The sequence below is a fragment of the Penicillium digitatum genome, chromosome 1, assembly GCF_016767815.1.
Source record: "Penicillium digitatum chromosome 1, complete sequence".
Lineage (NCBI taxonomy): Eukaryota > Fungi > Ascomycota > Eurotiomycetes > Eurotiales > Aspergillaceae > Penicillium > Penicillium digitatum.
The window spans coordinates 6,162,160-6,185,013 of NC_089384.1; the positions used below are offsets into that span (position 1 = coordinate 6,162,160).

Below are 22,854 nucleotides of genomic sequence, written 5' to 3' on the forward strand. Positions count from 1 at the left end.
ACATGTAAGAAACAAGATAAATACCAAGGGATACTTAGCCAAGTCGTGCAAACCCAGGCAGAACTGCAAGTACCTCAAAGCTAGGCTTGTGATCTCCCAAATAGTACCAGAGTAACATCACAATACATATAGATACCAGTCTATTGATACGCGGCCCATTCATTCTCAGATGCCAATATTCTTCAATCTTGATCCAAACCCTCAATGGGAGGATGGGTTGATTAAATATAGCCCTTCCTCTGATTTCATTTTGTCGCTTCTCATTCATTTAATAATACTTTAAACCAGACATAATAACAATCTTAACTGGCCACTTCTTTCTTTGCTTTCCTCTAGCTCAACGAGATCTGTGCATCTCTTTGTCTCAGTGTCATTCTGATTTTCGGTAAGTACTCCGTACTTTGTGTTCTTTCTCTTCCCCCTCCCCCAAATCTTCTTGCCATTGTGCAGAAAGGGCAGCAACTGAGGCCCGGTGCAACTTGAGAGCTGCATGATCCTTGTCACGGATCCAATTCAACCTACACCTGCTTTCATTCGCTCCAATCCATTCACAGGTGCTGACCAGCGAATTGAATCCATCTGACGCTGGTGCCCGAACGGCTGGCCCTACTCGTTGTGTTGGTCGGTCTTGGTTCCCTCCAGTCCCTCCTGTCCTCCGTTTCGTCCATTTTCAACCCATCCCCACCCTCCCTGATCGACTCGAATCACGGTTCCACACCAGCACCTGATTACCTTTTTTTTTTCCCCTCCCGCTGATCGGCGACCCGTGTTAAACTACTTCCTTGCGTCTTCATCACTAAGCTTGCGACATCTTCACTGTTGCACATGGTACTCCAGCGAATGCTAACCTTCAAGAAACCTCTTCGCGGATTACCCATTGATCCCCCGTTGATGGGGTGTCCGCTATGAATCCCGGAGAGTTCCCTAACCAGGGCGCGGGGCCTGGCCGGCCAGCCCCGAATACCGCGATGAGGATGAACGCAAACATGCAGGTCCCGAAGAATGACAGTGTGCAAGCTATGATGACCTATGTTGCGCAAATGTTGCAAAACCAGGGACCATTTGGAGGTTGGAAGGCAGAAGTCCTCATCAAGACTCGGGCGACAAATGTTTATCAAATGCAAGTTGCATTTTCTACCTGCAAAAAACTGTCTTTGCGCAATTGTCTGTTCTGGTCTAACCTTTGGATGAATTAGGATCACCTCTCTCCGTTTGATCCAACCACGCATCGATCTCCACCAAGCGGCCCAGGCGGCCATGAGTTTCGAATTAAAAGCCTTCACCAAAGCCAACGAGAAGATCGAATACGAGAAGGAATGCACCGAAAAGCTTCTTCATATCAGAAATACCCGAGAGAGACAGGCCGCGGTCGCTTACCAAAGTGGAATGATGCCCCAGACGGGTGCGGGACAAAATCAGATTCCAGGCACTTTTCCGCAGCACATCAATCAGAGCATGCAGGGGTCCCCGGTTCCCGGCCAACAGCAGATGGCAATGGGAATGAATGGACAGAACCAACAGGCAGCAATGCAGCGACAGCAACAGCAGTCGCAGGCGATGCTCCAACAGCAACAGCAACAACAGCATCAACAGCATCAACAGCAGCAGCAGCAGCAGCAGCGGTCTCAACAGCGCCCTGGCAATGGGATTCCGATGGTTGACGACCTCAGCACGCTTTCAGCCCAAGACCTCGACCACGTCTCTCGACTGGCAAACGAGATGTTGAATAAAACCAATCCAGAAGATATGGAGAAGATCAAGTTGAATTTGTCTAACATGACACCCGAACAACGCCAATATCTGGCACGGAAAAACCTTGAGCCAATGACCTATTTTTTCCGCTCTCAGGCCCTTAACCAAATCAGGCGCCATCGCCGCGCTCGTCTGGAGATGGGAGGACGTGCGCCAAATGCTGGAGTGGATGCGCTTGGTAACATGATGGGTGATCCCATGATGAATGCTCAGCACCAACGACAGATGCTTCAAAGCATGTTAAACCTTCAACGAAATTCTGCATTTCCCGGAAATCCCGGTCAGGCCATGGAACCTCAAAACTTCATTGGCAACGTGGAAAACATCCAAGGACAGCAAGCAGATGGCCTGCGCTCACAGGAGGCTGGCCAACTAGTTGTTCCTGCCAGCTCTTCCCAAATGAATCAGGCCCCATTTCCGAATAACAACAACATGTTCCCACAGCAGATGGGCCAGAATGGCCAGGCAACCATGAACGCCAATAATGCAAACGCTCAGGCTCAATTCCTTGCCCAGCAGCATATGCAGGGTGGGTCTAATACTCCCCAGGATCGAATGCAGTTCCAGGCACAACAGTCTCAGGCTCAATCCCAGGCTCAGGCGCGTGCACAAGCGGCCCAGAAGGCCCAGATGGCGATGTCGGGTCATGGTGGTCAAACAAACCCCCAATCACAGCCACAACTGAACGGGCAGAGCCCCGTCATGCCAATGCTGAATCAACCCATGGCTCCGGGTCAGATGTCTCCGGTCCAGGTGCCTGCTCAAGCCAGACCACCGTCCCGACCTGCGAACATGGGCCAGCATCCGGCTGGCGTTGCAGGACAAGCTGCGATGCAAGGTCCACTCCAAATTCCTTCCAACATCCCGCCTCATTTCCAGGAACAACTCGCTCGCATGCCCCCGGAGCAGGCTCGGAGTTTCATCATACAGCAACGTCGTGCCGCTCTCAATAGCCTTGCTCGAGCAAACCCCGGCCAGCAGCCGCAACCTCAACCAGGTCAAGCCCAATCCATGATGAATAACCAGATGGTCAACGCCATGATGAGAGGCTCCATGAGTGCCCCACAGGATTTGAACTCGGGAGGAATACCTCAAGGCCAGCAAATGACCCAGCAGCAACGTCAACAACGCTCGAATGAGGGTTATAAGCTCCATATGCTGCGGCAGCAAAACAATGTCGTGGAAATGACTCCTGAGCAGGTCAAGCAAATGGACCGCATGTCTTTCCCACCGTCTATTCTGAACATGAATGGCACCTCAATGCAAGTTCCCAACAACATCAAATTGTGGGGTCAACTCAAGCAATGGGCAAGTTCGAACCCTCAAGTTGCAAGCCCAAATGATCTCCCGCGCCTCATGATGCTTCAAAAGCTTCATCTTGGTCAACTGATATCAGCTTCTACAAGTCAAGTCAACCAAAATGGCCAGGGCTCAGCATCAACTCCATTCCAAAGCACTCAGGCTCCGTTTACGAACATGCCAGGCATCCCTCCTGGCCAACAACAAAGTGCTATCAACATGGCATCCATGCGGCCAATCTCTGCCCAAGATATCCAAATGGCTCGTCAAAAGCTTGGACACCAGGCGTCAAACTTCACCGACGAGCAGATTCGAGATATTCTGTACCGAAACCGCCAAAAGCAGATGATGCAGGTTGCACAGAACCGAGCAATGCAACTTGAAGGAAACACACAGCCTGTCCAGCTCAGCCAACCGGCGGCACAACCTCTGGTCCCGGCAGCACCGCCTGTCCCGCAAATCAAGCAACAACATCCCCAAGCCCCGCAATCGACCCCCCAAGCGGCGAGCGCAAAGCCCCAAAGTGGGGCTGCGGCCAAAGGCGCTAAGATTACTACCGGGAAGCAGGCCTCAAAGAAGAGACCCGGCACAGATGATTTAACAGAGGCTCGACCCACAGCTACACCCCAGATGAGCCAGCCTGTGGCAGCTCCAGGCGCCCCAGGGTCGGCCCCTCAACGGCCAGGTATCCCGCTCACGCAGGAACAGCTTGCGCAAATGACTCCTCAACAGCGAGCCCAAGTGGAGGCACACATGCGGAGACAACAGTCTCAAAATCGGGGTCAGGTGCTCAGCAGAGCTGCCGCCGACGAGGCATGGAACAGGAACCTACCACCGCAGGTAATGGAGGTGTATAATGACATTGCTAAGAATGCTCCACCCGCAAAGCCCATGCCTGTCTCGCCAGAGCAGAAGGCCGCTATGGCCAAACAACTGCGCGAAGCCTTGGATGTTCTCGGTCGCTTAGACGCCCTTGTACAGTGGTTTGCAAAGATGCAAGGCCAGGAGAAGAATGTGAAGAATCTTCTCGCCATGGTAAGCTCCCCTTTGATACAACAAGCGTTCATATACTAATCTGATCTCACTTAGCGTATCCAATTGATGAGGCAGTTCAAGCCCTCGCAGGATTGGGTAGTAAATGAACATTTCACAGTTACTCCCGATTATCTCACTGGTGCTATCCTTTTCATGCGGAAGTTGTTCGCAGTGATGATTTCTCGCATGCAGCAAGGCCAGCGCCCTAACGCCCCCCAACCTCCTAGCTCCAACACCCAGGCAATGCAAGGCAATATGCCAGCATTGAACGCGACCAACTTGCAGCAGTTGCAGGCACAGGAAGAGGCCCTACAACGAGCCCGTCGCGCCTCTAGCCAGTCTGTTGCAAATGCCTCAGCTGCACCTTTCGCGGCTCCATCTCCCAGGGGCGTTCCTCAGTATGCCCCAGGTGGACTTGCCCCCGAGAATCTTAAACTCCCTCCTCCCAAAAAGCGAAAGCAGTCTCATGGCGTGGCATCCTCCCCAATTCAAGCAACTGTAGCTCCTGGCGCAGCGGCAAAATACAACAAGGCGGTGGCGGATGCCACATCCAATGCGGCAGCTATGGCAGGTGCTTTCAAATGCAGCGTGGTTGAGTGCCAACACCACTACCAAGGATTCCCTACGCAGGCCGTCTTGGACAAGCATGTTGAAGAAAGCCATCAACCCGAGCAGGAAGAGATAATCGAGGATCATCTCAAATATTACCATCAAAGTATCTCGATGGGTCTTGGACTGGACCCCAATGATAAAATGGAAACCCAGCAGATGGCCACACTCGGACCAGTGCCTTCCTCCTCCAAGCTCAGTGCAGCAGCGTCTCCCACGAAACAAAGTAATGCTACCCCTCTCATTGCCAACAACACCCCCATGGCCAGGGTCACTAGCCAATTCGGAGCCAAGACTGCGTCCCCTGCTGCAGCATCAACTCAGCTGCTCACTCCGCAATTATCTTCTGTCAAAGGAATGAAGCCCGCTGACAAGGACGGAAAGAAGGATGTTATCAAACTGGAGGATAGCGACATAAAGGATCCCTGGGCAGAGTGTCCCCTCTCGCTTGACACAATCCATGATACATTTTCAAATCTCACGAGCAAGGACCTGCCTCACCTGGGCTATGATTCGCTCGAGGACTTCGATATCAACGAAGCTACTCCGGTGGATGACGACTGGGCTGCCTTTGCTAGTCTGACTCCTCCAGATGAGGCCGAGGAGGCTGCTTTCTTGGAGAAGTTTTATGAACCTTGGGACGAAGACTCAATTGCAAGGACTGCGGAGTGGTTGCGCATTCCGCCTGAGATCCAGGTCAAGTGCATCGGACCCATGGGCCAGCTTGAGGTTGACTGGGATGCTGTTGCGCGTTACAAGAGAGAAGGCATTCGCATTCCCATGCCAAAGTGAAACTCCTGGTTTGTATTGAGAGCATGTACACATCGCTAGTCCTACATGGAAAATGGACTGAGTTTATGAAAAATTTCAATTCGGCGGTTTGTTTCCAGCGTATATATGGCTCAGGAGTGATGCGTTTTAATTTGTTATGATCCTTGGAAATCCACCTTCTGGTTTCTAATTATTTTTGGACTTTTGTGTTGTCCCTTGGCCTCAGCGATGGCGTTTGGAGGGGGGAAAAACCGGGCCTAGGCTCTTCACCGGGCTATTTATCTCGAAGTTTTGGAAACGCTGAATCTTATACATACTCATGTAGCTCTACGTACCATACTTCCTCTACCGGGGCATTCCTATCTTAGCTGCCGCCGCTTCTCATGAAGGCGGCCAGAGTGAGGCTCACCAGGTAAATTTCAGCACCTAGATTCGGACTCAGACTCGGTGAGCTGCCCAGAGTCATCACAGTGATAAATCAGGGTCTAGTGAACGATTGTTGACTGCCGAAAAGGAATCAAAAAGAAGCAAAGAAAGACATGCGGACTTGTAGGATATTTCGCAGAATGCAAGACCTTTGGTGCTAATCGCAGCCCGAGGCAATGTTACCAACATGACGATCATACAGAACTACATTTGTAAATAAACATGAATCAAAGCCTAAAAAGGCTAGAAAGCAAGACATCTCAACAAAAGCCCTCGACCTCAACCCTCAGTACAACATTCATAGAAAGTAATTTCGGTATATCAAATTTGCCCGGATTCTGACAAGGATGCTTAGGCACAGGGGTAAAAGCATTAGAATACAGATCAGCTTTACAAGCTTCAACACTGTAAACAGCGCAGATACCGGCCTCTACTGTCCAAGACTGAGGTCTCTCGAGGGCACCGGCATCACATTTAGTGCTGAAGTTGCCGCCGTTTGTAAACCATTTGCAGGAGACACCCGTCTCTGTGTATTGGCTGCTTAGACCTCCATGCAGGTTCAGGCAGGTATTCGAGTAGCCCACATTGTATTCTTGGAGTACGTAGTAGTCGCCTGTGCAGCCCTTCATGGTGTACACTGTGAGTAACCATGGATTAACAGTCTTTGTTTTGCTGGTGCTGGTGCTAGTGCTCGTGTTTGTTAGGAATGATTTGGTCGACGTAGTCCTAGTGGTCGTGGTGTTTGACCTTGGGGTCTCTCTTCTAGGCAAAAATTTCTGAAGAGGTTGAGCTGCGCTAGTAGATGTGACTGTCATTGTACTGGGCTGGGTACTGGTGGGTATAGACAATGCCGTAGTAACATGGGCCGCAGAAGTGCAAAAGTCCGAAGTGGTTCCACAAAGAACCGAAAAAGAAGACTATTACTAGGCTAGATTTTGAGCTCAGAGAGAAAAGGTTTCAAGCTCTCAACTTACGCATTCATTTTCCAGACACGGATTCAAAGACCCCAGTTCAGACCAGATGTTGGGGCGCGGTGTTCCAGGCACCTGGTGGCTACAAACAGCATTTGGAAGTGTAACTGGCATTGGGGGTTCTCCAGTACTAAGGCAGATAAAGTCGCCCTGCGGTATCTGTCCGCATCCAATCCATGCCCAGCCTCGAGTGTTGTAGGTTTCAATATCAGCCGTGGTGATGGAGTGTGCTTGAGCAATCACAGAACATGTTTCGGCAGCCTGGACAACATCTTTGTAACAGATACCGTTACTATCTGCTTGAGGCACAATGGGAATAGCTGCACCTGATATTGCTGCCGGACCAATCAAAAGGATGCCGATGAGAGCAAAGAAGTTACCAAGGCGGAAGTATCCCATAATTGGTAGAACTGTATGAGAGCGCAGTCGGCTTTTCTTCTTCAATTTTTTTTTATAGGAAGAAGGGTCTACTTTTCTCTGTTCAAAAAGGGAAAATGCCCCAGACTGTCGATGATAGATACATGATTGAGTATGATATTGCCTAGGATGGGCAAGCACTCTATGAAAGAACTATGATGGTCTTCCAGGGTCATTAGCGTACTCCTGGAACAAATTTCAGAAAACTGTTGCATTCAAAGACTGACACTCTCGATGCTTTCTTTGTCTTCTCGCTGCTCACTGCATGACCTGCCCTGGTAGTTCCATGAAAACTTTGTCTACTCCATCGAGGGGAACGTTGGTCACCGAGCCACTTCTTTGTAAATGTGTAGGGTCAGATTCTTAGAAACATTAGCTGTGTTTGCACCGTACCCCTATTCACCTTTCTTGCAAACCAAGTACCAGGTTACTAATGTTACTCAGCCATGCATGGTTCGACTGCTCCTTTGGAGCAACTGTGCTAGAAATGAAGAAAAAGTTGGCAGGTACTTGCCAGAGCCACATTGGGCTAGACTTCACGGAGTCTGCAAGCATCGGAATTGAGCTCCCTTAAGACCCGATCAATCACAGTTCAAGTACTGTTGCTACCTGGACACTTGCGGAGGATCCATAGATCCACGTCAGTCTGCTTATGTAATGACCAGCGCAAGAGAGGGATGCTATACTCGAGCAAAAGGCGGCGATGGCTGAGCACTTGAATAGAAAGGGAAAGTTATGAAGAAGAGGGAATCAAGTAAATAGGGATATCTCTGAGAGTACATATCTCAAAAATTTCCTACTCCATACATACGTTGAATGTAGAAGTCAAATGTGAAGCCCAAAGTGTCGACGGGTATCTTTCCAAGGGGACTATGACAAATTGTTATCAGCCGATAAGCTCACCTCCGCTTTGTCTCCTCAGCCCTTTGATCACTTCATCTCCTTCCCAACACTTGGAGGAACTTTCATCAACCAGTTGCGGTGGGACAAGATGGCAAATACCGCCCTTATTCCTCTCCTGGTCACGATGATGCTCGTGACCGGGGTATGCAACACTATTCTTAACAAGTACCAGGTTCGTCCTCGATTCAGAGAGCTACAAAGAAACACGAATTAATTGTCGCTTATCGAACAGGACATGCAATGTGTGCGGAACTGCGAATCCCCAGACCCCAGTCAACGGAAGCTGTTCGAGCAGCCTGTTATTCAAACGTAGGATTCACCTCTTGATGATCATACAGCTTTGCAATACTAGCGATTTATGCTGACATCATGCGTTAATAAAAAGAGCTGTAATGTTTATGGGTGAAATGGGCTGTTGGCTAGTTGTCGGATTAACTTTCCTCTACCGCCAATTCATTGCACCACGCCTATCCAGTGGCCCTTCGCCCCTTCTGACCGGCGGATATCACCAGATTAATGGCGATGGCGAAGGCCTCGATCATGAAGATGACCACACAGCCGGGGAACTCGGCAGTGACAGCAGATACCCAAAGCCTCTGCCCGAAGATGACGGTCGTATCCCACTCTGCGGATGGAAGATCCTACTTCTTGCAGCGCCATCGAGCTGCGATATCGCCGGCACAACTCTCATGAACGTGGGTCTTCTCTTTGTGGCAGCGAGTATTTACCAAATGACCCGGGGAGCACTCGTTCTCTTTGTTGGCCTGTTCAGTGTCCTCTTCCTCCGCCGCAGGCTTCATCTATACCAGTGGAGCGCACTGTTCATTGTCGTTCTCGGTGTGGCTATTGTGGGTCTTTCTGGAGCTCTATTCAGTGGTGAGTCAGGCCACGAAATCACCCAGGATGGGAGTGCTTCCGATGTGGCCTCGCATGTGCTTATGCAGGCGCGTGATGTCGCTCGGACCCCCGAGGCTGTTCGGGCTATCATTGGTGTGCTGCTTATTGCTGCAGCGCAGATCTTCACGGCCACACAGTTTGTGCTAGAGGAGTGGATTCTGGAGAACTATGCCATGGAACCGATCCATGTCGTGGGTTGGGAAGGCGTGTTTGGCTTTTTGGTCACTGTCGCCGGCATGGCGATCATGTATCTTATTGTTGGACGGACCGATGCCGGCCGATATGGCTACTTTGATATTAAGCAGGGATTGCACGAAGTTCTCAATAACCGTGCTGTTGCCATATCCAGTGTGTTCATCATGATTAGTATCGGGTATGTCTTTGTCTTGCTTCTCAAGTCCCGTGTCCCGTCCTCGCATCTGACGTTTGTTTTAGTGGCTTCAACTTCTTTGGTCTGTCTGTCACGCGAAATGTCTCTGCTACATCTCGCAGCACAATCGACACCTGCCGCACGCTCTTTATCTGGCTTGTCTCGCTTGGACTCGGCTGGGAAACTTTCAAATGGCTCCAGGTTGCCGGCTTCGCGCTTCTTGTCTATGGAACTTTTATGTTCAATGACATCGTTCGCCCTCCGCTCAAGGCTTGTTTGCCCCGTGACCGGAGAGAGGGGGAGGTGCTGCTTCCCGAGGGCCCCATTGAACACATCTGATTAGCTTGGCTACTTGTTTTGGACTGTCTTTCCATCTCATAGACCATTCTGGCGTCTTGGTATCTTCCGGTCTTGCCTAGTTGATTGGGCTTACGCCTTGGATCTTGGATGAACTATACGACCTTGCATTTCTTTGTGCTCTGCAGTGGGGTTGAATTGTTTTCATCTTTTTGATTTAAAGCTGACTTTCGGTCTTTTCTTGCGGAGGCTGTAGGTGATCGGAATTCTCTTTTTAAAGGTATAGAGCCTTGCCTAATTAATTTCGGGTTGTGTTTTTGGATCTGTCACAACTGTTGCAACAATGCACTTTGACATCTACTAGTCATGTAGGAACCAAATAATGGTACAGCTCTAAGATGGGCCATTGATTACGTAGACTCATCAGAAGCAAGTACAATAAGAAAGATCCCTCCCCCCTAGTAGTTTAACGAAGTACAAGAGAAGGAAATTAATGACATAACAATAGTCTAGATAGTAGCCGCAAAGCGAGAAAGGCGCAGAGAACGGGGTGTATAAAACTGGATTTAACTGTTCATGGGAAAATTAAACGTTCGTTCGGATGAAATTTTTAGCATCTCTGCCACCGATTGGACCTATGGCTCGGACCAGTCCACTTGGTCGGTGGCGGGGGTTCCACCGCCGCGGGCGGAAGTAACACGAAGACGGAGACGAAGTTTGGCAGGAAGATTCTGGAGAAACTGGTGTTAGATTTGAGGCCTAAAAACAAGCAAAAGAGTAGAATTGGAAGGAGAAACTGGACATACCCCATTCAAAGCGGCCACGCGCATTGATTGTGTGCTCTCGTCGCCGGACTCCAGATCAGCCTTGCTGATTGCGCTCAGCTGCAACCGCTGGCTCTTTGGCACGGCAGCTTGCAAACCGACATTAGTAAATCGGTCGAAGTTGGAGTCGTTGCGGAAGCGGGCCAGTATCTGAGCATTTTTGCCGCTTCGCTGCACCTGCAAGGTAAGGACGAGACCGTCCTTGTTGAGCACGGTGTGTGCAGGGGTCGAAGCAGTGACAGGTGCGGGCGAGGTGGAGAGCGAAGGCGCAGAGGTACCCATGCCTCCTGTACCGAGCAGATCTATAGAGGCAGATGTGGGTTGTGTAGGCTGAGGGGATGGCGAAGGGCCGTTGGAGCCAAACAGGTCCATGATGGCGCTTTTCTGGCCTGCAGGCCCCGGCGAGGGAGATGACATGCCCGAGTCTCCACCAAGTATATCTGCCAGCAGATCGGCGGTGTTCGATCCGTTCGAGGCAGGGCTCGTAATAGGGGCATCGGATCCGCCAACCAGGTCAAGAAGTAGGTCATGCTCTGCCGGTTTGGCGACCTTTGTCGTCGACTTCCCACGGAGAAGCTTACTCTGACGTTTCTTAGTAGCGGGTGCAGCACCAAGCACTCGTTGTTCCTCGCGGATCTCAGGCGCCGGCATCCGCTCAAGCACGCCACGGCGGATTTGATCGTAGCCGAAAAGGTTGGTGTATTCAACGGCACGCTGTTGAATTTCTACACTCAGGTCCGCAGTTCGGCTGGAAAGTAAACGGCGTAGGCGTTCAATTTGAGCGGGATCCGACATGCGCACAGTAAGCTTCATGGATGCAGTGATGATATATTCGACAGCAATCTGGGAGGCGTAGGTGCTGTTGAGAATGTTGGTGAAGAGGTCAACAAGATCACTCTCCCGAACCTCCTTGACCAGTTCCTCTTCCTCGTATTGGCCACCCTGGAGAAGGCTATCGGCATATTCACCAATGGTCCATGTCGCAGCCAGTGTGAGACCCTCTTGTGAGATATCCTCCTTCAATGACGAGTAAAGCTTTTGTACCGCGTAGGTCTGCAGATCAGGAGTGGTCGCAATGAGACGGACAAATGAGGACAAAATCTGTTCTTTGACGTAGTTCCCAGCCAGCTTGAGAACCCGCAGAATGGTGTCCATGTGCCAGCGTTTATTAGGTGCGAACCGATCGGCCGCGATGCCTATCTGTGTCGTCATTACGGACTTGAATTCATTGTCGGCCACTTCCAGGAAGGCCAGCAGTTCCCGCACTAGCACACGCACATTATCCTCGTTGATCAACATGAAGCTGAGATCGAGCGCTCGCCTGCGAATGCTAATATCAGGATCCCGCAGGCATTCCAAGATCGTGTTGCGATGTCTCTGCACTGCATTTGGTTCAATTGCGACAACCTTATTCAGAGTGTTCAACGCAACATAGCGGATATTATTGTCCTTATTAGCCAGGAATTTACCGAGAATGTTGACGCCCAGCACCCGTAGGCCAGAGTCGGCTTCAATGTCCAAAATCGTCAGAACGGCCTCATACAGAATAGAGTTGCCGACGTTCTTTGAGGAATCCGTGTTGGTGGCCACCTGGGCAAGGATGTCGTTGATCAATTCGCTGGTGGCCACATCTCCCCGACCCAACACACGCAGGAACCGAAGGATCTTAACTTGAAGGAAAGGATCTGTGATACCGGACACATCATGCTCGGGGGCGTACCCAGAGGTTGTCAGCCCCTTCAAAGCGCGAACCAGGCCTCCGGCCAACGGCCGGAACATTTCGATCACGCCCACTGGTCCTCCTTCTTCCTCATCCTCTTCTTCCGCTTCACATAGATCAATCGCTAGCGTCAACCCACAGAGAAGAACACCATGATTTCGGTCCGACAAAAGATTTTTAGCTTTCTCGAGGAAGTGCTCGTGTAGGTCTGGAACCTTGCGACATATCCGCATGGCACAGATCGCTGCTTTCCGTCGAATATACGGGTTGGCGGTCGACATAAGGGCTTCAACTTCGGGGAACAGATCACGAGACATTTCCACCGAGGCAATGTTTCCGAGGGTACACAGAGCGAGACCGACGATGTATTGGTTGGAGTGGTTAAGGTCACTGCATTTGAGTAAGCCCAGCGTCGGCCAAGTCAACTACCAGTGATACTTACTTTTTCAAAGAATTGGTCACAAGCGTCAGCACTTCTTGGTTCTCATCTAGCAATAGCATGGTCCCCAGATACCCCAACCGCTTGTCGGCGAATCGGTGTGAGGCGAGTAGTTTCAGACATTCGATTTGGCCGAAGTGAGTCCGTTCTCCGAGAGTAAACAGATACAAAAGCTTGGCGACATTATTTCTCCTGTCATTTGTTAGAGACTTTGACCGGATAATCGATTGAAGTGGATGCTGGAGCTAACCGAATGCCGGAGTCATGACTCTCTTCTCGAAACGAGGCGCGAATAGCGGCGCTTTCTTTTTGGATGACTGCACGTTCATCGGCGATGGTCTTTGCTGATCGGACATTACGGATGAATTGCTTGACTGTAGACAGATTGGATTGCATGATCAGAATGCATCTCAGGGGAGAGGAGGGGCGGCGGGCAGCACTTACGGGAAGACATGGCGGCCAGAGGGACCCCCGGCGGGGCGAGGAGGGGATATATTCAATGGAGAAGAAGGGACAAATTCAGATGCAAGTAGATGAACCAAGAGCTGCGCTCATAAAACCAAAGAAACAAAAGAAGTATCAAGGCTGTTGGTCTGGAGGTCTGGACTGTTGTATTATGATTCCTAATGGCAGTCGACCTGGCATCTTGGCATGGGGCACTAGTATGGAAGAGGACTAGCTTGACTACCCTGGATCACCTGACTTTTCGAGACCATTTCAGTTACACCGCCTTTGGACAGACACCTGAGGCAAAAAAATGACATTCTACGGAGTGGTCAGTTGACACACGCCCCCTACAAGCCCCACTTAGCTCAACCGCCATTTTTAGATTTGTACCGCCTACCTAAAGCGGGAGGCCTGCGCCGTGCTAAATTTGAATTCATGGGGGATTTTTGATCGACAGAACTCCGTACGAAGTACCAAGTATATTAAGCAATGATAGGGGTATGCGGCCAGGGGTACAGAAACCTGTGTTCAGTCACTATTAGTGAAAGGTATGGAAATTACAGCCATGGAAATACCGAGATACAACTTGGGAATTTAAAGGATCTGAAGTGTAAAATGCCTGCTTGCCGCAAACCTATGATGTCAAGTATGATAAAGATGTAATGACATGTGAACTTGTCAGCAACTCAATAGTTACGTCTCTATCTATATCTGTCTAGCATCCAGGGCTGCATGTATAGGCCTTGCACAATGTGCATAACTAGCACAGTTATATTGTGCCAAGGCAGAGTCTGACGTAGTGGCCCGTGATTCCGTAATTTTTGGTTTCGAGTTTCGAGTCCAAATAAGTTCAAATAGAGCTGACCCCTACACAGTCTTGGGGATTTCCAAGTTTCTGTCTCTACATCTTCAATGTGCAACCCCACTGAGTCTGCAATTGTGTCCATATAGGATGTCTACCGCCATCTCCCAGAATGAATCTGCGAATCTGCGGCCGCGCGCCGTGCCGACACAACCTGATGGAAAGCCCGGCGTGGCTCTCCCTCCCCCTCTTCCACTAGATAAACTAGCTCAGGATATAAGGTGAAATATCCTCAATTTGCACGACTGCACCGAGTTCCAGGCAATAGCTAACCTGGTTCTCGCATCCGTAGTGGCCGCTCAACCCCTGTTTCCGAAGATGCTCCCCCGTCCGCGCATTCGATCTCGTCCGCGAGGAAGCAAGTCCGCGCCCGCAATCGCCTGTTTTATTCTATAGAATACGTGCCTCGCGTGTCACATTTCGATCCCGATAGCGACTATCATAACTTCCGAGGGTTCTTTACTCTCTTTTGGATTGGCTTGGCCATCATGGTCGGGACTAGCATCTTGCGCAATATCAAAGATACTGGATACCCCCTGCAAGTGCGCGTTTGGAGTCTCTTGAAGGCCAATGTGTGGGGGATGGGCCTCAGTGATGCAGCCATGGTGATAAGTTCAGGGCTCGTCCTCCCTATGCACCGGCTGTGGCGGGATGGTCCGCAGTGGCTGCGATGGTCGCGCGGAGGTATGATAGCACAAAGCTTGGGTGAGGCCTTTTGGCTGGTTTTATGGATAAAGTGAGTTTGTGACTTGTTTGAACGCTGGAACTCGGAGGGCTAACAAGACCAACAGCTGGCCCTTCATGATGCAATGGACTTGGACTGCGCAGGTGTTCTTTACGCTGCACACTCTGACCATTCTAATGAAATTGCATTCATACGCTTTCTACAATGGGCATCTCAGCGTCACAGAGTGCCGCCTTGCCTCCCTCGACCAGCCAGACCCAAAGACGCCGGAGCCTCCAACTGCTATCCACTACCCGGAAGTGCACCGACGTCGGCCGTCAATGAAGCAGCACGATAAAGACCAGTCCGCAGAGCCCTTAGAGAGGCTGCGCGAAGATCTAGCCACGGAGTTGACCTCCTCGCTGGGCAACATCTCATACCCGCAGAACCTGCACATTGGAAACTATGCTGACTTCATCTTTTGTCCGACCCTTTGCTATGAGCTAGAGTATCCCCGACGAAAGGAGCGACGTTGGTCGGAAATCGGCCGGAAGGCCGCCGCTGTATTTGGTTGCATCTTCTTGCTCACCCTGACAAGCGAGGAATTCGTCGTCCCCGTGTTGGCAGAGGCCAGCGCCCAACTCCGGCTCGTCTCCAAAATCACAGACAAGGCTCTCGTCCTTGCCGAAACCATTAGCATGCTCCTCTTTCCCTTCACTATCATCTTCCTGCTGGTGTTCCTCGTCATCTTCGAATACGTACTAGGTGCATTCGCAGAGCTGACTCGGTTCGCCGATCGTCATTTCTACGCAGACTGGTGGAATTCCTGCGATTGGTAAGTCGAAATTGCAGTTCTCAATGCTCGGGTAATTTAATTGACCAATTTTTGCTTAGGTTGGAATTTTCCCGCGAGTGGAACGTCCCTGTCCACCACTTCCTCTTCCGCCACGTCTACTGGCCCTCCCGATGTAAATTCTCCCAACCGGTGGCTATGGTTATTACATTCCTGGTTAGCTCTATCTTCCACGAGCTAGTCATGAGTTGCATCACCAAGAAGCTTCGGGGATACGGGTTCATGGCTATGATGCTTCAGCTGCCTATTGTTGCGATTCAAAAGTCTCGCTTTTTCCGTGGCCGGAAAATTCTCAACGTAAGCGGTTGTTTGGTTGATTTGATATCTTGCGGTTCTCACTGACTTACTTCCTAGAATGCTTTCTTCTGGTTCTCAATGATCTTGGGTCTGTCCATGGTAAGCTCTACATCCTCACTCTGAACGTGCAACATCCAAATGCAGTTGGTTCTAACCATGATCTTACTCCCAGATGTGTGCATTATACGTCCTTGTTTAAACGGAAATTCGGTGCGCATGCGCCTAGACACGGCGAGCTGGAAAACGGGCCAAGGAAAGCATAGAATCCTGGCGTCTTGCTATAAATCTTTGATACCATTCTTGGGTGTCTCTCTTCTTTGTACATAGCCTTGGTTATCTTTGTCTTAATAGTGCGATTTGATATTAATATTACCTACAACTAAGTATACCACTTGTACCGCCGTTAAAAAAAAGAAAAGCCGGCTGTTTATGTGGTCTCTATCCTTTACGAGGTAGGACTTGGGTAGTCTGAGATAAATTGGGCCCCACATGAGTAACATTGGATATTATTCTAGAAGCTGATCATTAGGTGTATAGCCTTGTCCAGCCACCTTGAGGGGAATTGGTCGATTCATTGACCCCTTGAAAATATGGACCCTCGGCCATGAGAATCTGTTCTCATCACTCCAGGCCCAGAAAATTGCTCTGTCGGCAGAGAACAAGTCCACGAGGCCCGGTGTGGATTAGACAAGTGAATCTGTTCTTCTTGATTTGTTGCCTCGGAATGTGGGAGATAAAAAGCCGAGGCTACCTGCACACCCAGGAGAATCGCATAAGAAAAGGCCTCCGAATGCAGGTCAGTCTACCATGATGCGTCAGCAAAGGAAAGTTCATTCATCAATACGTTTGATACAGCCGGTTTGTGTTGAAGTTCGATGTGAAAGGAACATTATGATGTTCATAATTAGGCTCAACCCCAGTCTGCACGGCTCCCATCCTCTGGGGCTTAGGCACATCGCTGCAAGAAGGCTTCTTTGCTTCTCTGCAGAGAAACGCATGCGCATCAACTTTTGTCAACCCATCAGCTAAATCCAACTTGGGCGTGCGTCTTCGCCAGAAGGTCATCCCTGTTGCTGCCATTGCCGAGGAAATTCCGACACTCAGACCAACAGAGCGGAGAGTGGACTAGTGGAGTCAGAAGTATGAGCAGAGATTACATTGTTATAAGTAGTCTGATACACTGCACATCACGTCGCTCGGTACTTGGCCAAACTTTCCATTTCGGAACGTCTGGCAATTTGGCTTGTGCTCTTGTCCACAAATGAGAATTAGATGCTCTATATTATAAACAACCAAGTGCTTCGGCATGGTAGAAAGGCTGTCGTACCCTTTGAACAATCTACCCAAGCATCGTGAAAGTGAGTCCCGAGAACATCCGATTGGCTCATTTAAACAGATCGGGGACACTTTGCTCTTTGATAGCTAGCACGAATGCCACGATACGAAATCTGCCATGAAGGATGCTCTGGTGAGAGCTTTGATCTTCCTTGTAGCCTGCTTGTTGGAATTGAGTAGTTGGAATCTTTGCAAACGCCTCATCGGAGCCGGATGCACTGAAGCGAAGAGCTACCCGTGCGCGACAGGGGCGATAGAAAATCCTTTGAATGTCTAGGCTCACTTCAGTCCGTGGGCAAGTTGCTTGATGTCTTCAGCTAGCACCTTTTTCTGATACCGATGCAGTTCCTGATTGAACCTCCAGCATATGCCCAGTTGCGGCTGTGTGATTGACTTGCTCTGCTCGTGCGATGTGACCCGGGCGGTCTAGGTCGTCGTGCTTTGGTTTCTTGGGATCTCCGATATTATCTCTGCGTGTGTTGTTGAGCTGGTTAGGATGAACGTTGCCGATGTTTATGAGGTTGTGGTAGCACCACGCATTCTCAAACACTGCAAGCATGTTAGAGCCCCTGCGAGGGCAACATCCGAGACCGTGAGGGATCTGCAGATACCCGTCGAACCCACAGTGGCGCACTGCGCTTCGTGGCGTATGTCCGTGCGCAACCCCAACTCGGGTCAGAAGCCCGAAGTCGATTCGTGACGGTACATATGCGCTCTCAGACGGGTCGTGGAAACTGATCTATCCGGTTAGTCGTTCATGGGACTCAAGCCTATCCTTTCCCCACTCTCTCAATTTGTGTCATTCTCACTCAGAACACTCGCCAAAGTCAGATACTCATCAACTTTTCTAATGCCATCACATCTAAAGAGGTTCCTCGACGACATTCTACCCCAGTAGAATTTAGTGGGAGCTAGTACATTGTATGACTTAGCACCACATGTAGTTTAGGGCTTAGGGCTTAGGCCATGGGTCTAAAAAAATTGCCAAACGCTAGTGGTGTAGACCTGGCTCTCTACTTATGCTGTGACCGAACACCTACCTGGTGGGAAATTCGCCGAAGCTAATGACCGCATGAGTGTGAAGGATCTTGAATGAAGTTCAACATGCTGAGATATGCCTAAATAATATGTCCACCGTTGTACGGGCATTCTTCTCTGGTCTTACGTTCGTTGAACGCTTTCGGGTAGGGCAGGCATCTTCTTTCGCTGTGCACAGTCTGATTGATCTTGAAATCAAAATCGAACAATCTTCTTTTATTCAAAATGGTGGAGATTGATTTTTGAGAGAGAAAGGCAACAGGGTCCCGAAATGGAAGTGAGCAATCCTTGTTATTCTTGCTTATTAGGCCTGCATTCAAAGTGTTGATGCTCAAGTAAAGATTCAACTTTGCATAGACCAAGCTTGAGGCTAAGCCCGGTAGGATGTTGGATCATCTTTCCCGAGGCTTCTATCGTTGTTGCCAAATTCATAGACATGAGTATGTAAGACGTACAAATCTGCAACACATACGGCTCAACTTTCTGCGTTGGCCTACTGGCCTTGAGGAGAAAGCTTCTCCTGTCCACAGAAAGTGTGTCACCCCAAGTCGATTTATGCCATGATGAGGAGGGTGTAACAGCAATGCAATGCATCAATACGCTTCAAGCTCGGTCTTAGCGCTCAGCAAATTGAGTGTGAGTGCCATCCATCCTCCGTCCAGGCCAACCTTGAGAGTGGATCATGCTGAGAAAAAGAAAACTCCTATGAACGTGTATTAGCCCCTGTGACTCTCAAACAGACAAGGATGAATGGAATGAAAGCTTCTGATGTTGAGTTGGTTCCTAAGGGGAACGGCAATCAAATTCGTCTGAGCCTCGAACCTTGACAGTCCAACAAGGTTGATCAGCCCCCAATAGTAAAACAGGTTAGTTTTTGCAGTCATCTAAACATTTCCGAGAACCGATCAAACCGTAAGCCTAAGTACATCAACGATCTATTCTTAGAAAATCCAATCACCGTACACAAACTTATGAGGCTTTCCCCGCCACTTTCTGTGACCCAACCCAACCCACATATCCGTCTTACTCGGCATAAAAACAGAACCAGAGAAACCAACAAAGGATCAAGGTTGTGGCATATCAAATCATGTAAAAAAAGCGTGATTCGTTAAATTGGATTTCTCCAACAAGATAGTCCACGGGGTATCTGGAAATATCCCGGGGGTAACAACGTATGGAATCAAAAAAGAGGGAAAAAAGATGAGGAAAAAAAAGAAGTATGGTAGGGAAAAAAAAAAACGGTAGTCAGTAGCAAGTAGGAACCGACAAGACAATTTCGTACGCCACAAGTGCTGGATTTGGGGCAAGATAGATGCAACACACTATCTACCCCCACACCCGCGCTACTGCGCCGCCGCCACTGACAAAGATACAACTCCAGTCATGGTCTCTCGCCCCAACTACGCAGGGATAAGTAGACCAGGTGACACGCATGGAACCCGAGGTCCAAAAAAATAGACCCAATGCGCAGTGTAACAGGCGACGCATGTGCGAAAGGCGAAGAATTGGAAACGCCCCAACTCCTTAATGAGACTGAAAAAAATTCGTTCTGTTCAAAACGCAAACGGTGAAGCGTATTGGAGGCGTGAATTGTAGTATGTAATCATGTTTCATGGCTGATTGAATTAATAGGCGGACTGGCGTCTCGCCACAGCAGGAGGGCGAATTTCCTCCTCGTAATAATGGGTGCGTCTCGGCGAGTAACTAACGTCATCTGGCTTGTATGTCCGGGAGTACTTGATGTCTTTCTCCTTCGGGCGGGCGACATATTCGACATCCGGGTGAGAGCGAGGAGAAGGGCGCGCAGACCGAGTCTCAACCCTAGGCAAGTCTTCCGTGGCGTAGGTCTGATAGGTACTGCTTCGCTTGAGAGTCTGTCGTGTAGAAGGTACGCGATCGCGGTCAGGGGATCTCGCCGAGCGGTACTTAGATGATTTTGGTTCTACGACGACGTGGTCTTGTTCCTTGGCGATCTTGTAGCGGGTTGAGGTCTTGGGCAGCATTTCAGGGGTACTGGAACTGGAATAACCCGAATCGTTGCGATCACGCATTTGGGAGGTTCGCGATGGCAGTGGCTCGTGGGCCATTTCGTGTAGAGTTGAGTCGCGACTCTCCCGCTTCGGGCGGGTGAAGCCAGAGGTGGTTGCGGAGCGGGTGTTGAGGAATGAAGGGCGGAGAGACGCCTTGATACCCGGGGAGGTTACGGAGGGTTGCATCTTGGGCGGCTTGACCTCGAAGGTTCGGGTGGACTCAAGATGCTCATAGGAATTGTCGCGTGACGAAGAACGACGGCGGGAGCGGGTGGACCGTCCCGTGGATCGCGAGTTGGACAACTCTGGTTCCGCCGAGTCAAGACCATGGTAACGTCGTGGAGACTTGGAACTCTGGGCTTTGCGTGCGATATAATCTTCTGCATTGAAGCACTGACTATCGAACTTGGATTGCCAGTGATCGGCAACATTGCCATCCTCGTCGTAGCGGCGCTCATGGCGATGAGAGGAGTCCAATGGTCGCGATCGCGAATCATGCTCTCGGCGGGGCGTTGTTGACGTTCGTTTCATGTGAACATAACGAGAAGCGCTGGAATCGGATGCCTCCTCGTCGGATACTCTATAGGATTCAAAGGTACTGTGCTTTACTTCGGACTTTGCCTCGGTCTGTCGTCGTCGCTCCTGATCACGCGTCTTCGCACGGTCGGAATGTGTTGCCTTGGCCGTTTCCCGCATTTCGTTCGCTTGGTAAAACATGCTCGGTGCTCGAGCCTTTTTCTCTTCTGTCGGTTTCGCCTTTGTGCGCACGCCATACTCTTCACACTTACGAGATGACATGGACCGTGGTTCGTCCGTGAATCGCATTGTCTCCTCAAAGAAGACTTCCATCGGGACTCTCTCCTCCACGATGTGGCCATTGCGGAATTCACGATTGCCGGGTCCACTTCCTCGCGACGAGTTGTATGTGGGGTCTGTTCGTCTGCGTTCCAGCAATTCACGCTTCAACTCGGCTATCTTGACTTTTTGGTCATATTTAGTCCGTCGGACATCGTCTGAGAGAAGTTCATAGGCTTGTTGGACTTTCTGGAATTCATCTTGGGCGGCAATCCGCTGCGACTCATCTTGAACCTTGTCAGGATGGCATTTGAGAACCCGCTTTCGGTAAGCTGCCCTAATTTCAGGGATGGTGGCCTCCTTGGCGACACCAAGTACTGCATATGGGTCTATGTCTGGTGGTGAGGACATCATGGGCAAAGTTTCGTTTCAATGCCCTGAATTGAATGGGGATGAAAGAAGATAAAAAGTGAGAGTGAGAGTGAGAGAGAGAGAGAGAGGGAGAGGGGAAAGAGGCGGTGGAGATGTGGAATGTCAACAACCTGACGTTGACGTAGCAAAGATTCCACACCGATCCAGAATGAACTGGAGATGATTTGCAATGTAGCAAGAAGTAAAAGGGAATAGTCAACAAGATGGCTGATTTGTCGTGAAAATTTGTCCGACCAGAAAACCACCCCCCCAAAAGACCTAGATGGGACAATGAACAGTGAATCAGCTGTCAGAGTTGCCGTCTTATTCTCAGACTCCGAGCCAACCGAAAAATGCCAGGGGGCGAGTGACTGCGCCACAAATCGAAGGGGAATTTAGTGTGTAATATCGCTAGAGAGTCAAAAGGACCTCGAAAAACAGATGGATCTTATCAAGACGTTCAAAGCCAGATGGCCCAACCTGTTATTCTATCCCCTCTTCTCTTCATTGACATCAATCTACTCCGTATGTTGTACAACAATTCAAGACTCTTGGCTTACCCTGGTCATCATTGGTCTGAGCCCTTCATCCGATTTGTTCAAATTCCTGCCTATGAAAGCCTCACCCGAACGTTTGGCCTATGCACGGTGGGTCAATCAATTAACACGAGGACCATGATCCCTCCATTCCAAAGGGACCCGGTCCCCTCTATTGAAATCGTCACGACAACAGACGCTACCTTTTTCCTACCTCTTCTCGATTCAGTCTCTCCTGCATATCCCCAACTTTCCTATCGCTGTACCTGCGAGTTTTTGGCCTTTTTAGGTTCGCTCGCCTCACTACGGAGTACTTGCGCTTTGTAACTTTTTTGGGGTTTTTTTTTCGTTTCCCAGAAACCCCAGTTAGTAATATGGAACTCGCTTGTTTAACTTGGAACGTCTACCATATCCGTTGTCGATATACGGAGGACTCTCGATGAACCTTTGAACCAAAGAAAACTAGTGCCTGACTTGGCCCATGATATTGTCCTTGTCTTCCCGAATGGTTCCGTAGGCCTTGGATATCCTTCTCTGAAGAATACGCTGTGTAGTTCGAAGGAATCGATTCTCCAGTTTCAACATCCAATCTGTGATTCTCAAAAATTCAATACGAAGGGAGCTTTTTAATGCTCTGTAGCATTCCTGGCACTCTCTAGATCCTACGGAATACGAAGCACCTGGGATGATTAGTCATTGAGCACACAATACTCTCCCAAGTTAAAACCACTGGCACAGCTGGCACAGGTCCCACACCGGCCCCATTATACAACGTGTCTTTGCTAAAATACCTCCACTCACGACTACGTATCTTCCAACCATTTAATCGGTACGGAGTACTTTGTACGGAGTAGAC

The 22,854-nt window shown here is 49.8% G+C and overlaps 7 protein-coding genes across 7 annotated transcripts; 3 read left to right on the forward strand and 4 right to left on the reverse strand.

Annotated features, from left to right (window-relative positions):
- Window positions 1-905: 905 nt before the first annotated feature.
- Window positions 906-5,487, forward strand: Pdw03_4452 (UAA transporter; the record flags this gene model as incomplete). The annotated part of the gene is made up of 3 exons (XM_014675648.2): window positions 906-1,120; window positions 1,197-4,086; window positions 4,141-5,487. 3 exons carry the CDS (start codon window positions 906-908, stop codon window positions 5,485-5,487), a joined length of 4,452 nt encoding a protein of 1,483 aa, XP_014531134.2.
- A 1,370-nt stretch (window positions 5,488-6,857) lies between these two features.
- Pdw03_4453 (Peptidoglycan-binding Lysin subgroup) lies at window positions 6,858-7,262 on the reverse strand (the record flags this gene model as incomplete). The annotated part of the gene is made up of 1 exon (XM_014675647.2): window positions 6,858-7,262. The coding sequence occupies one exon, from the start codon at window positions 7,260-7,262 to the stop codon at window positions 6,858-6,860; it is 405 nt and encodes a 134-aa protein (XP_014531133.2).
- Window positions 7,263-8,271: 1,009 nt separating this feature from the next.
- Pdw03_4454 (Nucleotide-sugar transporter) lies at window positions 8,272-9,789 on the forward strand (the record flags this gene model as incomplete). Its single annotated transcript, XM_014675645.2, has 4 exons — window positions 8,272-8,355; window positions 8,416-8,492; window positions 8,569-9,453; window positions 9,516-9,789. The coding sequence occupies 4 exons, from the start codon at window positions 8,272-8,274 to the stop codon at window positions 9,787-9,789; spliced, it is 1,320 nt and encodes a 439-aa protein (XP_014531131.2).
- Window positions 9,790-10,382: 593 nt separating this feature from the next.
- On the reverse strand, window positions 10,383-13,184 carry Pdw03_4455 (AP-1 adaptor complex subunit gamma, putative; the record flags this gene model as incomplete). Its single annotated transcript, XM_014675644.1, has 5 exons — window positions 10,383-10,478; window positions 10,554-12,681; window positions 12,734-12,922; window positions 12,981-13,104; window positions 13,175-13,184. 5 exons carry the CDS (start codon window positions 13,182-13,184, stop codon window positions 10,383-10,385), a joined length of 2,547 nt encoding a protein of 848 aa, XP_014531130.1.
- Window positions 13,185-14,129: 945 nt separating this feature from the next.
- Window positions 14,130-16,052, forward strand: Pdw03_4456 (Sterol o-acyltransferase (APE2), putative; the record flags this gene model as incomplete). The annotated part of the gene is made up of 6 exons (XM_014675643.1): window positions 14,130-14,260; window positions 14,332-14,775; window positions 14,831-15,538; window positions 15,598-15,853; window positions 15,911-15,952; window positions 16,026-16,052. The coding sequence occupies 6 exons, from the start codon at window positions 14,130-14,132 to the stop codon at window positions 16,050-16,052; spliced, it is 1,608 nt and encodes a 535-aa protein (XP_014531129.1).
- A 1,185-nt stretch (window positions 16,053-17,237) lies between these two features.
- On the reverse strand, window positions 17,238-17,747 carry Pdw03_4457 (uncharacterized protein; the record flags this gene model as incomplete). The annotated part of the gene is made up of 2 exons (XM_066100750.1): window positions 17,238-17,461; window positions 17,513-17,747. The coding sequence occupies 2 exons, from the start codon at window positions 17,745-17,747 to the stop codon at window positions 17,238-17,240; spliced, it is 459 nt and encodes a 152-aa protein (XP_065956150.1).
- A 2,104-nt stretch (window positions 17,748-19,851) lies between these two features.
- Pdw03_4458 (Heat shock protein DnaJ, N-terminal) lies at window positions 19,852-21,462 on the reverse strand (the record flags this gene model as incomplete). Its single annotated transcript, XM_066100751.1, has 3 exons — window positions 19,852-20,836; window positions 20,919-20,988; window positions 21,045-21,462. The coding sequence occupies 3 exons, from the start codon at window positions 21,460-21,462 to the stop codon at window positions 19,852-19,854; spliced, it is 1,473 nt and encodes a 490-aa protein (XP_065956151.1).
- Window positions 21,463-22,854: the final 1,392 nt, after the last annotated feature.